At 50.3% G+C, this 15852-nt stretch overlaps 1 protein-coding gene across 1 annotated transcript in view; it reads left to right on the top strand.

Annotated features, from left to right (window-relative positions):
- The first annotated feature begins 241 nt into the window (after window positions 1–241).
- Window positions 242–15852, top strand: part of LOC141162490 (uncharacterized) — a 142587-nt gene continuing 126976 nt past the window's right edge. The window contains exon 1 of the mRNA XM_073648657.1: window positions 242–439. Within this exon, the coding sequence (XP_073504758.1) occupies window positions 340–439 (100 nt within the window). The 5' untranslated portion in view covers window positions 242–339. The remainder of the gene's footprint in view (window positions 440–15852) is intronic.

The following is a 15852-nucleotide window of genomic DNA, read 5'->3' as shown; positions in this document are numbered from 1 at the left end:
AAAATCTAAAAAAAAAAATTGAAAATCAAATATTACAAGGTGGCCGTATTCTGATGATACAATTAGTATATACATTGGCAGAATCCTATGTGAATTTCCACTCTAGGTGTGCTTCTTGGCAGTCATGGGCTCTCTCCAGTCTAATGTCGATTTCCCAGGAAAGGGTAGAATTATAGAAAGTGAACATGGAATATTCGCCCCCCGCTTTTTGCAGGAAATAACGCAGGAACATATCTGCTTTGTGAAGTCAGATAATCACAGGAATCTGTAAATCACATTCCGGGAACAGCAAGAAATTACAGGAGTGATCTGTGAATTAGAAGAGGAACTGCGAGTGCCATGAACGGATTCCTCAGCCTCCTGCTCCTCGGCCTCCTGCTCCTCGGCCTCCTGCTCCTCAGCCTCCTGCTCCTCGGCCTCCTGCTCCTCGGCCTCTCAGGTCAGTGCTTCCCCTTCCCTTTATTCACATGAAGGTTTACCAGAACAAACCCCAATAATTCATCTCTGGACAGATGCGGTCGGATCACCTTTCCTTTCTGACAGCGATGTTTGTATTATACGGATTCTTTATCCGCCTTCCTAATACACCGAGAACAGTAATAAGAGGGATCTGATGGTTTGGGTGTGATTTCCTCTTATCTTTTTGCTGTTTATGGTTTGGATGTTGCTGTGATTTTGTGGCTGAAGTTCCATAACCCCATAATTGTAGATGAAGGGAATAGGATAATATAGGGAGCGGCTGATAACCAGAAGTAAAGCTCCCACACAAGCAAATACACAGTGGAAAATTCTTTGCATTTTTTTTGAAGTGAGAACATATCCTAAGAATTATTTTGAGGTATTTTCAGCCCTTTTGAGTAGATTTAGGCTGCAGTACAGATGAAACAAACCTTAAAGAATAACTGTCATTTTAATTTTTATTTCATCAATCAATAGCAAACATAAAAACATTAAACTTAATCTGCTTCTTTCTCCTTCTAGACTGATCTTTCACTCTCAATTCCGGGGTAAAATCTTTTGTCAAGGAAGAGAGATATAACCATTACTGAGATAAGAGATGACAGTTGGTGCTTTTAAAATTTTGTGGAGCGGGGAGGAGCTAGAAGTCACATGTTCTCCATAGAACATTATGAGCACCAACTGTCATCTCCTATCTCAGTGATGGGGAAGTCTGTATTCACTGAAAAACATCTTCCTGTGAATTAAGAATTTTAAAAATGAAAGATCAGCCCAGGAGGACAAAGAAGCAGATTTATCTAATAAGATATATTACAAAGTTTCTTATTTTTAAATGTATCTTTTAAATAATATTTTAAAAAATTATAACGATGGACGTTCTTTAAAGTGACAGTTTCAGACAACAAATCACTGCAATAACAATTATTATTTTTCTTTTGATAAGCAAAGAAATAAAAAATGTATTCTACTTACACAATATAGGCAAGCTGTGTAACAAAGGATGTAAGTTATCAGACAGAGATGGGAAGGGCCCTTCTGTTTCCCCATTGCTCACCTTCCCCAACAACAGGCCTCATTGCTAAAATTACAATTTCTAAGTATATTATATTAACTATATAGACGAGTACGGTGAACTACACAAACTGCTGAACAGTGAATGGGGGGGTGCAGGCGGAGATGTTACGGTTGATGCGGTTGATGGGGCGGCTGATGGTTGTTGAGGTCCGCATTTTATCGCAGTGAGATTGCCAGTGTAACGCATGTTGATTGTGCATGTGAAGGTTCATGCATGTAGTAGTCAAAATATTGCACTTTTTCCCCCTACTGAGTTTTTTCTTGCAAAGTTTGCCGATAACGTGAGTTGGCTCATCCCTTGCGGTGTCAAAAAAGGACCTTGCCACCCCTGCGGGCTGCAGACCTGCGACCGCTGCTGGCCACTGCCACAGTTGTGGCTAAGGATGCAGTGCTCATCGTGGTTATATCACTCCGTGTCTGCGCCGTAGGACGCAACGTAACCTCCTCGTCTTTTTCCTCCTCACCTCCTCAGATGAGCTACTCAACTGGGTGCCTCTGGGTTCACACCAAGTGGGATCTACAACTTCATCATCATCTAGTATGTTATCCCATTTCTCGCCCTGAGAGTCACCCTCCTCCTCTTCCTGCCCTGACAGCACAGTACAGTCCGCGTGAGCCTCAGGTATCGGAGTCTCATCAGGATCATCTCCCCCCGGGGGTTAACATCTAGTGACGAGGGTCGGAAAGATGCTCACACCCTACTTCATCCTGCCCGAATCCAACCCAAAAAAAAATTTGGCATCAGTGCAGATGCTTTCCTCCTCTTGACTCTGTGAATGTTTGGAGCACACTTCTGATGCCCATGGCATAGAATGTGTGAACAGTTCTTTTTTTTTTTTAAAACCAATTATTTTTATTTAGGTTTCAAAAATTTACAGCAAACAGTTATCAATATACATATAACAATTCACATAACGTGTAGTAATACAGTCAAAACCCTCTCCCCCCGTGAACAGTTCTACAGGCTCACCCAACTGTCCCTACAGTCAGTTGGGTGGTTGGATAGTTGTGACGTGGGGGGAAGCAAGGGTAATTGGGGTGCCACCTCTTTATATTGTACTGTGTGTGATGTTGAGGTGGAGGAAGAGGAGGAGAGGCCACTTAAAGCAGCGCTTACCATCCACTGGAGTACCTGCTCTTTCTGGTCCTCATCAACAAATTGTACCGCTGTGCGGCTGCCAAAGAAAGGGAGTGGTTTAGCCCGTCCAGTAACAGAAGTTGTCAGTTGTCTTTGGCTAGGACGTGACAGTGTTGGTTCACTAGTGCTTTAACTAACATTACCACCTACCCCACGTATACCTTGAACAACAAGCCTATTCCCCCTTCCACCACGACATCTCTTTTTCCCACTCATGTTGCTCAGATAGTGTGGTAGGAGCACACATTATTAGCAACAAAAAATTAGATTTTTTTAAAGTGCACCAGCTCTACACACAGCTGAATTTCAGCGGCACTAAATGACAAGGTTAAATATGGCTTGCTGTATCACATTAGCAACTGAACAAAATAGTTTTTTTTACTCTACAACAGCTCTGCACACAGCTGAATTTCAGCTACACTAAATGACAAGGTGAGATATGGCATGCTGTATCACGTTAATAACAGAAGAAAGTATTTTTTTTAACTGTGGATGAGGCCTGTATAACATAGAAGATATGCTCCAAACAATTTCAAACTGAGATTTCCTCTACTTTATCACGTTAGTAACAGAATAAATTATTTTATTAGCTTGGATGAGGCCTGTATAACATTTACTCTGCATACAGCTTAATTTCACCGCCACTAAATAACAAGGTGGGCTATGGCATGCTATATCACGTTAGGCACAGAAAAAAATAGATTTTTTTTCTCGGCATACAGCTGAATTTCATGGCCACAAAATGACAAGGTGGGCTATGGTGTCCTGCATAACGTTAGTCACAGCAAAAAATAGATTTTTTTTTTACTCTGCATGAGCTCTGCATACTGCTGAATTTCAATGCCACAAAATGGCAAACTGAGATATGGCGTGCTGTATCACGTTAGCAGCTGAAAAAAATAGATTTTTAAAGGTGTACTCATGCATGGAGCACAGTAGAAGTATGCACAACAGACTTCTATTACATGTGCCCTGCTGTCTTTGTCTGGACTTTACTAATGGCACAATAAAAAATCTGCTGGAAGGTCGATTTCACAGCCACACAGGACACTAGCTATCTAAACTGACTTAGAAGCAACCGCCTAGCTAACTAGCTAAAATCTCTAATGAATCCAGGAGCAGCATCAGTAGAATCCTATCTGACCTGTTATAATCACAAAATTGCTCTTTATATAGAGAGGGATATGAGATTTCAACAACCAATTGCACAAGCCCTTGTGTCTGGACATTGTGGATGGTTCCTGTGCCCTGATTGGCTAGCCGAAATTTGCACACATAAAATTAAGGAAAAAAAAAAGATTACAAGCATGCTGCACCTTGGAGCTCCTCTCCCCACCCCACTCCCTCCCCTCATCAAACACGCCCCCCCCCCCCCCGCTCATCATACACCACCACTATCCTAGCCAAAGTGCTAAAAATACTTTAGTGGCAACGCAATAATTTCCCGCACTTTTACCGAATTTTAACGATTTTAATAAAAAAATGCTCGAGTTTCCAATCAAGAATCCGAATGTGCCATATTAGTACTGAATTCGAAATTGGCGATCGATTTTCGAACATATTCGCTCATCTCTACTAATGAATCTTCTGCTCATTTGTCGGCTGTCTGGTAGGTTGCTTAGACAGGATGGTAATTGGATGGAGCGTTCTGAGACCTTTCTTGTTGGTAGCACAGGACTGTGGGTATAGGTCTTGTTAGTAGGAGACTGATACTAGGTAGAAAAAAGTATAAGCCTCAATCAGGATTTGCAATCATACTTGATGTGAAGAATATGGGGGATATAAATTCATGCCAATCAACTATCAAATCCAGTGGGAGATTATAGACCTCCTTCAAAGTGTGAACTGAGACAGGACACCAGACTCAGCAGGAGGTCCAGCTTCAATAGTTCCAAGAGGCAAAACTCACACCCTCAGCAGCCTAGCTTGTACCAAGACCAGTGTGAACCCCTGCGGGTAGTCCAAGCTACTTAACTGCTTCAAAGCTCCCCCCTCCCCAGACGTACAGGAGCCATACTTTGATAAGGAGTTATGGAGTTATCGTATGTTCTTGCCATATACCAGTTACATTTTTGAGATCTCGGGAATCTCAAAACTGCCTTCCTATGACCTTCCGTTGAGAAGGTTTTGAAGCTTATGCTACTAGACCTAAGGGGAGGGAAAATAGGACCATCCCGGAGGCAGAAAAGGGAGTGATCTAACAAGGGGTTAATTGCTTGTGCGAGACTGTGGTTTTTGTTCTCCTCTGTAGGAGGTCACGCCATGTATCGTGTTGGGAGAAACAGGAAACCGCTGGCACACAACACCTCCCATGTGGCTGCCAGCACCAAGGCCTAACATCCAACTGCTAAATTACTTTTGTATCATCTGCTTAGACTTATTGTACTACCACCTCTATTTGCATGTCTGACCATTGTATATGTACTGTATATCCATTGTGTATACAGTGTTTTGTCTAGTATGCCCTCTAGGCGATTAAATATCCAATTTAACCTTGGGCTGCTCTTTTTTCTCGATCCACAAATCCACATGTCTGTGTTCTCGGTTTAACGTCACATGCTACCCGGGCTGGTTTCTGGCCCGGTATAATCCTGTTAACGGACTGGACTATGTCCTGAGATCTCAATCTGTGCATGCGCCGCCTCCGACTGCCATTTTTGCCCAAGCCCACCACAGGTACAAGTGCTTCTCACAAAATTAGAATATCATCAAAAAGTTAATTTATTTCAGTTCTTCAATACAAAAAGTGAAACTCATATATTCACAACTTCACAACCCTCATATCCTCCCTATCTTACAACCTCAAACAGCTATTCAACACTTTTAACTCTCTCCTCCGCCCTCCACTGCCACCTCCGACCTCCGTCATCTCTGCTGAGGAGTTTGCCACACACTTCAAAAACAAGATTGACCAAACACGGCAAGTCTTTACTGTCCGACCACCACAACCCCTTTGTTTTCCACACCATTTCCCTACCCCCATAACCTCCCTTCCCAACATCACGGAAAGAGACCTTACTCGTCTCCTCTCCAAATCACACCTCACCACATGTGCACTCGACCACATCCCATCCCACCTCCTCCCCAACCTCACCCCCACACTCATCCCATTCCTAAGCCATCTCTTCAACCTATCACTATCTTCTGGTACTTTCCCCTCTGCCTTCAAACATGCCACAATCACACCCATCCTCAAAAAGCCATCCCTCGACCCAACCGCCTTGTCCAGCTATCGCCCCATATCGCTGCTCCCGTTTGCCTCCAAACTCCTTGAGCAACACGTTCACGCTGAACTTTCCTCCCACTTTTCAAATAACTCTCTCTTCGACAACCGACAATCCGGCTTACGCCCCCACCATTCCACCGAAACTGCCCTTACCAAAATCACCAATGACTTACTTACAGCCAAAGCTAACATACAATTCTCTGTACTCCTTCTTCTTGACCTGTCCTCTGCTTTTGATACAGTTGGACACTGCCTCCTACTTCAGATCCTCTCTTCCTTTGGCGTCAAAGACCTTGCCCTATCTTGGATATCCTCATACCTTTCTAACCGCACATTTAGCGTCTCCCACTCCCACACTACCTCCTCACCCCGCCCCCTATCTATTGGAGTCTCTCAAGGCTCTGTCCTAGGACCCCTACTCTTCTCAATCTATACACCTGACCTGGGACATCTCATAAAATCCCATGGCTTCCAGTACCATCTGTACGCTGATGATACCCAGATCTACCTCTCTGGCCCAGATGTCACCTCCCTGCTGTCCAGAATCCCAGCATGTCTAGCAGCCATATCCTCCTTCTTCTCCTCCCGCTACCTCAAGCTAAATGTGGACAAAACTGAACTCATTATCTTGCCCCATCTCGCATATCTTTCCCACCTGATCTTTCTATCACAATAAATGACATCACTCTTTCCGCTGTACCGACAATCCGCTGCCTCAGAGTAACCCTTGACTCTGCCCTGTCCTTCAAAACCCACATCCAACCTCTCTCCACCTGTCGCCTGCAGCTCAAAAATATTTCCAGAATCTGTCCTTTCCTCAACCCTCAATCTACTAAACTGCTTGTGCATGCCCTCATCATCTCCCGCCTCGACTATTGCAACATCCTCCTCTGTGGCCTACCTGCTAATACTCTCGCACCCCTCCAGTCCATCCTCAACTCTGCTTCACGACTTGTTCATCTCTCGCCTCGCTACTCCTTTGCTACCTCCCTTTGCAAATCTCTTCACTGGCTCCCATTTCCCCAGTGTATCCAGTTCAAATTACTAACACTGACCTACAAAGCCATCCATAACCTCTCTCCTCCATACATCTCTGAACTAATCTCCCGATATATTCCCTCACTTAACCTCCGGTCCTCCCAAGACCTCCTTCTCTCCTCCACACTTATTCGTTCCTCACGCAATCGCCTCCAAGATTTCTCCCGAATATCCCCCATCCTATGGAATTCTGTGCCTCTGACGCGCCCCCTGGGCCGTATGTGTGTCACCCTACCTGGATGCCACAAGTGTAAATAAAGATGTGTCTGAGAGCAAGGGGGAGGTTCTCTGGTCAGAGGAACATTAGCATGCAATGCCTCCTGTCTCAGGCCAGTAGGGGGAGCTGGCTGCCCCTATAAAAGCTAGTGCTGAGGGCAGGGTTAGAGAGAACTGGATTGCCTGTCTCAGCTTTGAGACGTGTCCCAGAGTGGAGCAGGGACAGAAAGTTGATTGCACCTAAGAGGAAGTGTGGCAGTAGGAGAGAGCCACAAGCCAGAGACAAGAGGCGAAGAGAGCCTGTCTTGGCAGATAACAGACTTAATCTACCAGACTTTGGTGTCTGAGGCTGGAAGGATTCCAAATCCCCCAGCAGAGAACCAGTCCGCAAGGGACTGTACATTCCTTGGCCTAAGAAGCCTGGAGGCCCTGCCACAACCGAAGGGACCAGTAAAGCCGTACAAGGCTGGGAGCAGAAAGGAACCCACGTCGCAGGCCATACAGGCGAGAATACACGGAAAGCTCGGAAACGCGGGCTGTTACCCTATCAGGAGGAGATAGCCAGAAGAAGCGCAGAAAGCACGGTAGGCCCACACCCTCACCCTGACCAGGGCCAATTTCCCCGTTGCTCTCAGACATCCAGGTCCCCTCCTAGCTGGGACTGTTTATGGGTCAGTTTACCTGTTTCAGTAAAGGCCCTGGACTGCAACCTGTTGTCTGTGTGCTCCTTGCTCCTCCAGCACTACCAGCACTGGGACTCTCACTACCATCACTCCCACCATCCACTATACTGCCCTGGGGCCGCACTCTTCCCGTGGGGAGTCACACTACCATTGCTGCACACCTCATCAGCCCCAGCGGTCTGCATGCAGCGGCGGTTCCTAATAACCGCAAATCCACGGGTGGCGTAGTCGGACATAATCAACAACACATAACGGACTACCACTGGCCTGACCACCCTGAGCCACGGAACCGGGTCGCCACTACTACCCCCATCGTTTCCCTATTGCCCGGATCCGAGTGCCCCACGGCCCAGGGGGCGAGTCATATGTGACGCGCCCCTGGGCCTGTGTCGCGCTGCGTTGCGCATGCGGGAGCCTACCCGGAGCCGGATCAGTGGAGGGTTGTAGTCTCGTGGCGGTGACCCGGTCCGTGCCCAGGGAGTCAAACTAGACGGCAGTCTATTAGTAGTAAATAGTTGATGACTACGCCACCCGTTGAGTGCAGCCAGGGAGCTGCTGCTGCAGGGCAGACCGCTGAGGCCAGTGGTAGGATTGTGCAGCGTGATAGTATAACCCCCAACGGGAGGGGTATGGCCTCAGGGCAGCCGACGTGGATGATGGGGGTAGCAGGAACCACTCAGAGACGGTACGGTGTAGTTCAGGGTCTTTACTGGTAACAACGATAGACCCTCCCGGAGTACTTGCTAGCAAACGGGGCCTGGTCAGTCTTTGAGCAGATGGGATCTCCCCTGGCCAGGCGTAGTTGTAGGCCTCACAAACTGACTGTACTCTTCTGGCTACCTTGCTAGAAGCTGATGTAAGTAGCCCACGTCCCTGAGTGTACCGTGTGGTGCTCACCCGTATGGCCGGTGACTCGGGGCCTTCTAATGGCTTCCGCTCCACGATGGCGGTGCTGGTCCCACGCGTGTGACCGTGCCTTCGGGCTTCTGGGCCAGAGGACCTGAAATCCCCTGCCTGACGGATTCTGCTGCTGGGTAGAAGTTAGTCCCCACAGCCTCGGACTCCGGGTCCGGTAAAGAATCTTCTTAGTCAGGGCGAGCGCTGCAGCTGCCAGCCCCTGACTCCTTGGAACTCTCCTGTTTCCTATGCTGCTTCTTGTCTCCACTCTCCTTGTCTGACTCACCCTGCCTCAGCCCCGGGTTTATACAGGGGAAGTTCTTCCCCTCCCAAGACTGGGCAGGAGGTGTGGCATGCACAGGATCCCTGACCAAAGGACCTCCCACCTGCTCTCAGACATAACATTACATTACTGTGGAAAACCAGACCCCTGGGGTGCCACATTCCCCCCTAGTGAAATTTAGTACTCCGGGACTAAACACATTTAGAAAAACATAACAAAGTATAACAATAACAACACAATAAGAAAAACACATAAGATGGTTGCGGCGTGTCCGCAACCGGGTGTAGTCTTTGAAGAAAAGCAAAGGTGTCCATTTCACCAACACAGGGAGACGTAACCAGGTAGGGGTCTGTCCTACCCCGAGTCCTTAACAGTCTCTAGTCCATCCTGGGTTACGCTCCAACTATATACAAGGATTCCCGGTAAATCCACCAAGGTTTCCTAAAAACAACTGGAAACACAAAATTATTCACAAGCAACAATACACAGAAAAACATAAATAAAACAATTTATACACTTTAAATTCTCCAGCGTGCGGGTAACTGGCCTCTAGTGGCCCGAGTGGACCTACGGAGCTGACTGTCTGGCCCTGAACTACAGGGTGTAGGAGCTGTCAAGGGTAAACTGGGCAGCTGTCTACCGGCTCTTTGTCTCACTAGGGGTACGGCAGGCTCACTATAAGCAGAGGGTTGATTCTCCTGTTCTGCTTGTGTGGAGTCTTCTGCCTCCTGGACCGGCTGTTCTTCCAGCTCTACCCGTTGCTCCGTAGGTTCTTGGGATGATGGTTGGAGGAAGGTGAGTACGGGTACCACAACTGCACCATTGACTTGAGTCCAAGACTGAGGGAAGTCCCCGAGCACGGTACTAACCATATCTTCCCTTTCTTCCACGGGTCGATGGTCTTCTTGTTCCTCTTCAGGGTTCCTCAGTTGTTCGGGACACTTCTTCAGGTGGTCCCGGGATACAATGGCTGTGGTTTCCCCTCCGTCTTTACTGATGGTACAGACCTTCGGGTTCTCGTGGCTTGAGGGCAGTACGGTGTACGGGTCCTCCTCCCACTGGTCATCCAACTTGTGGAGCCGTCTTTTCCTCTTCAAGACCTGCTCTCCGGGTACCAGGGGAACAGCGGGAGCATACTGGTTGTAAGTCTTCTCTTGTCTTTCCCTAGCCTGACAGAGACTTCGCTCCACGCTCTCTTGTACTCTCCGGTACTGCTGCTGCCTCTCTGTGTCCCAGTCTGTTTCTGGTGAAGTGTCCTCAGGTGTCAGGACTCCCATTTCCAGGTCAACAGGTAACTTACCAGGTCTCGCCCTCATTAGGTAAGCCGGGGTACAGTTGGTGGAACCTACCGGGATGTGGTTGTATAGGTCCACCAGATCGGGCAACTTCTCAGGCCACAGACTGCGTTCTTCCAGGGGCAATGTTTTTAGCAGATCCATTACCACCTGGTTCATTTTTTCACAAAGTCCATTAGTTTGCGGATGGTAGGGTGTCGTCCTTATCTTCCGGCAGCCATACAGATTGCAGAATTCCTGGAAGACCTCCGCTTCAAAGGCAGGTCCCTGGTCCGTCAGCACTTGGTCCGGGTACCCGTGTGGACGGCAGAAGTGCTGCTGGAAGGCTCTAGCTGCTGTTTGAGCCGTTAAGTCCTTGACGGGGACGACAACCAAGAACCGGGAGTAATGATCCACGATGGTTAACGCGTAGACGTAGCCACTTCTGCTTGGGGTCAGTTTTACATGATCCAAGGCTACCAGTTCCAACGGTTGCCGGGTGACGATGGACTGCAGGGGAGTCTTCTGGCTGGCCCGGTCCTTCCTTCTCAGATTGCACGGGCCACAGTCTCTGCACCACTTCTCGATGGTTCCCCTCATGCCTACCCAGTGGAACCGATCGCGCAGCAGGAACTCCAGCTTTTTCCACCCGAAGTGTCCAGCTCCGTCGTGGTATGCCTCCATCACCATGGCTGCGTCTCTTCGTGGCACCACTACTTGCCAGAGTAGTTCATGCGTCCGGGAGTTGACCATTCTGCGGCACAACTTCCCCTTGTAAAGGAATAGTCGACTCTTCTCCGCCCATAGTTGTTTGGCTTCCTCCGGAGCGTCTGGTTCAAGTCGAGCCTCCGGCCGAGTCAGCATCTCCTTCACCAGTCGGACGGCAGGGTCGCTGTCTTGCGTTTCCGCCCAGTTGTAGTGGGGTAAGGGGTTCAACGTAGCAGCCTGTTTACCCCTTACCCGGTGGGAATACTGGATAGTCCCATGACGGTGGAACGCAGGGAGTTCAACTTCTTCCAGTCCCTCCGGATCTTCTCCTTCGTCCGGCAGGTTGGGCATCCTGGACAGGGCATCCGCGTTAGTATTGGAGCGTCCTGCCCGGTATTTGATTGTGAACTCGTAGTTGGACAGACGGGCCATCCACCTCTGCTCCAGGGCACCGAGTCTTGCCGTGTCCAGGTGTATCAACGGGTTGTTATCCGTGTATACGGTGAACCGGGAAGAAGCGAGGTAATGCCTAAAGCGCTCGGTGACTGCCCATACCACGGCCAGGAACTCTAGCTTAAATGAGCTGTAATTCTCGGGGTTCCTTTCGGTGGGTCGCAGTTTTCGGCTGGCATAGGAGATCACTCGTTCTCTCCCCTGCTGAATCTGGGATAGTACGGCTCCTAGCCCGATGTTACTGGCGTCGGTGTAGAGGATGAAGGGCTGGCTATAGTCTGGGTACGCCAAGATTTCATCCCCCGTGAGGGCCATCTTCAGCTGGCGGAAGGACTCTTCTTCTAGCTCTTCCCATTTGAAGGGCGGCTTCTGGTTCTTGGCCTTCCGGGACTGGCCTATCAGGAGGTCCTGCATAGGCGCTGCCTTTTTGGTGAAACCGGGAATAAACCTTCGGTAGTAGCCTACCAACCCTAGGAACTGCCGCACTTCTTTTACGCTGGAGGGGCTTGGCCATCCCTTAATTGCGGTGATCTTATCGGGGTCGGGAGCCACTCCGTCAGCGCTCACCACGTGTCCCAGGTATTGCACCTTTGGTTTCAGGAGGTGACACTTGGAGGGTTTCACCTTTAGGCCGTAACTCGCCAGAGCTTCGAACACCTCCGCCAGGTGTTTCAGGTGGTCCTCATAAGTTTTGGAGTATACGATGACATCGTCCAGGTACAACAGGACCGTATCGAAGTTTCTGTGGCCCAGACAGCACTCCATTAATCGTTGGAAGGTTCCTGGGGCATTGCAGAGTCCGAACGGCATGCAGGTGAACTCACTAAGTCCCATCGGGGTGGTGAATGCGGTCTTCTCCCGGTCCGCCTCTGCTACAGGAACCTGCCAGTACCCGCTAGTGAGATCCAAGGTAGAGAAGAAGTTAGCAGATCTTAAAGCAGCCAATGACTCCTCTATCCTTGGTAAGGGGTACGCATCCTTGTGTGTGATACGGTTGATTTTCCGGTAATCTACACACATCCTCATGGTGTTGTCTTTCTTTTTGACTAAAACTAGTGGGGCTGCCCAGGGGCTACAGCTATCCCGGATTACCCCAGCCTCCTTCATGTCTCTAAGCATCCCCTTGGCGTGTTGGTAATGTGCAGGGGGTACGGGTCGATACCTCTCTTTTATGGGAGGATGATCTCCCGTGGGGATGCGGTGTTCTACCCCCTTGACTCGCCCGAAGTCTAACGGGTGTTTACTAAACACTCTCTCATACTCTTGAACCACCCGATAGACTCCTTGTTTCTGATGTGAGGGAGTGGAATCAGTACCCAAATGTAGTTGCTGACACCAGTCCTCCATGTCTTTCTTAGAGCCGTTACCTTCCTCCGGGTGAGATGGAGGCAAGGGTTCCACAGATTGTATAGAATTTTGATTAGTGGTATATAATTTGGCTAGCGTGGCATACCGGGGCAGGTACACTTCCCTCTCCCCGATATTTATTATGCGAATGGGCACCCTCCCATGGCGTACATTGACCACCCCCCATGCTGTCAAAATGGTGGGCCTACTGTCTGAGTAAACTGGTTCTACCATTGCCTGGTAATCTCTTCCTCTCAGACCAATAGCTGCCCGGCACCAAATCATCATTTCACTTTTTGGGGGCATGGCAATAGGAAAAGGGTCACACATTCTTACGCTACCAATCTCACCGCCGGAGAGTTCCACTTGTTGCCGTTGCATCAGTGCCCGGATCTCTTTCTGGAGCACCCGCTGCTCGCCGGAGCTGGCGTTCTTGGCAACCTGCTGTAAAAGGAAAATCACCTCTGCAAGACAATTTTCAATTACGTTAGTTCCTAGAGTTATTTTTGGGTGACTCTCATGTTTATCAATATCTACAATGATCAGTCCCTGTGCGGCCAGTTCGACTCTACCGATTTTGAGGGCCACCTCCTTAAATCCGATCTGTGGCACGGGCTGGCCATTGCTGGCGATGATACTCAAGTCGTCGTCAGGGTAGTGGGTAATATCCGAGTCATTCCAGTACTGCTTGAAGAGCACGTACGGGATGGTGGTGACCTGTGACCCGGTATCCAGTAGGGCACTCATGGGAATGCCATCCAGTACCACAGGCAAGACTGGACGTCCTCCCACATATCTGTCGCGCCAGTTCGATGGGCCTGGTGATCTTTTTCCTGGGGGTTGGCCCTCTACCCCAGGTTGTGCCCGTTTAAAGAACAGTACCTTTCCATATGTCCGGGTTGATTGCAGCGGCGGCAGATGGGTCGTCCGTCCTCGCTGTATCGGTCACTGGGTCTTCCTCTGGCCGGTGGGGTCCTCCTTGGTCGACGCCACGGGATGTCCTCCGGTCCGGATGCCAGCTGGATCTTCCCTGGGGTGGAAACCTGTAAAGACTGCACAGTTCGGGTTAGCGCAGCAACGCTCTTAGCTAGCTCTTGGACCTGATGGTGTAGGTCTGGAGCCGGGTCATTGTCCAAAGCCTGCGCATCAGCTCCCACAGGCCCTGCTGACAAGGGCGCCGCCTCCTGGTAGTAAGTGGTAGTGGGGCGTCTGTGGGTCACAACGCCACCTGGTGCCGGTTCTCGGAGCACCCGGATGGCTCTGTCCTTGAACTGTGCAAAGTCCAGATGGGGATCCTGTAAGGCCATTGCCCGCAACTGGGTTCGGTGGGCATTGCAATATAAACCCTCTATAAATTGTTCAGTCAACAGCCTGTCCTCGTTTCCCACCCCATCAGGGTCGGTCTGCTTTATGGCCCTCAGGGCCTCTTGTAGGTTTAGTGCATAGTCCCTTATACTCTCATGCGCTCGCTGCTTGCACCCGTAGAATCTAAGCTTAATCTCGGCTGAGGTGCGGGTATCAAAGGTGTCCTTCAGCCGGGTTAGTATCCCTGCGACAGTCTTCCTCCCAGGTGGCCAGGATTTTACTTCCCTTTTGGCTGCCCCGGTTAGTTGGGCCACCAGGATGCTCACTTTTTGCTCTTCTGTGAGGGGGTACACCTGGAAGAGGCTATCCAGCTTTTCTCTAAAGTCATGCAGGGTATGTGACTCCCCTGAGTACTGGGGTAGCCAAGCTGCTCCCGGGATATAGGGCATGGTGAAGGGCATAACTGCAGCAGCGGTAGCGCTGGCGGGGGTTGGGGCAGTGAAGCTCTCCTCCGTATCCGACATCTTCCTCCCCCCTAGTGGACCGTGGCCTACCTTGCGATGATCCTCTTCCGTAGGCCGCGGCTCCGCAGTGGATCGTCAGGGTTGAGGACCTTCCGTCGCGCTCCTGTGACGTCGGCGTCTGCTGGGCTCCTTCCAGGACCTTACGCAACGTCCGGACGTGAGGCGGGGCTTCAGTTCTCGCGCGCTTTCGGAGTCCACGCCCCTCTTCTTGCCGCGCGGCGTCCCCAAGATGGCGTCCAACGGCGGGAAAACTCCACGGATGGCGGGAAGAAGGCCGAAGATGGCGCCGGATGGCGGGAAACTTCACCGATGGCGGGAAGAAGGTAGAAGATGGCGCCAGATGGCGGGAAACCTCCACGGATAGCGGGAATCTTCACCACTGGTAAGTTTGAACAGTCTTTGCTTTTCAGGCACGCAGTACCCGGTGGTTGCGGGCACGAAATCCTGCCGACTACGCCAAAGTTGACGCGCCCCTGGGCCTGTGTCGCGCTGCGTTGCGCATGCGGGAGCCTACCCGGAGCCGGATCAGTGGAGGGTTGTAGTCTCGTGGCGGTGACCCGGTCCGTGCCCAGGGAGTCAAACTAGACGGCAGTCTATTAGTAGTAAATAGTTGATGACTACGCCACCCGTTGAGTGCAGCCAGGGAGCTGCTGCTGCAGGGCAGACCGCTGAGGCCGGTGGTAGGATTGTGCAGCGTGATAGTATAACCCCCAACGGGAGGGGTATGGCCTCAGGGCAGCCGACGTGGATGATGGGGGTAGCAGGAACCACTCAGAGACGGTACGGTGTAGTTCAGGGTCTTTACTGGTAACAACGATAGACCCTCCCGGAGTACTTGCTAGCAAACGGGGCCTGGTCAGTCTTTGAGCAGATGGGATCTCCCCTGGCCAGGCGTAGTTGTAGGCCTCACAAACTGACTGTACTCTTCTGGCTACCTTGCTAGAAGCTGATGTAAGTAGCCCACGTCCCTGAGTGTACCGTGTGGTGCTCACCCGTATGGCCGGTGACTCGGGGCCTTCTAATGGCTTCCGCTCCACGATGGCGGTGCTGGTCCCACGCGTGTGACCGTGCCTTCGGGCTTCTGGGCCAGAGGACCTGAAATCCCCTGCCTGACGGATTCTGCTGCTGGGTAGAAGTTAGTCCCCACAGCCTCGGACTCCGGGTCCGGTAAAGAATCTTCTTAGTCAGGGCGAGCGCTGCAGCTGCCAGCCCCTGACTCCTTGGAAC

This window comes from Phyllobates terribilis, unplaced genomic scaffold, assembly GCF_046119375.1.
Source record: "Phyllobates terribilis strain yellow unplaced genomic scaffold, ASM4611937v1 Scaffold_9__5_contigs__length_417890890, whole genome shotgun sequence".
NCBI classification, from domain to species: Eukaryota; Metazoa; Chordata; class Amphibia; order Anura; family Dendrobatidae; genus Phyllobates; species Phyllobates terribilis.
The sequence above is the reverse complement of the archived record's forward strand: the minus strand, read 5'-3'. Positions and strand labels throughout refer to the sequence as shown.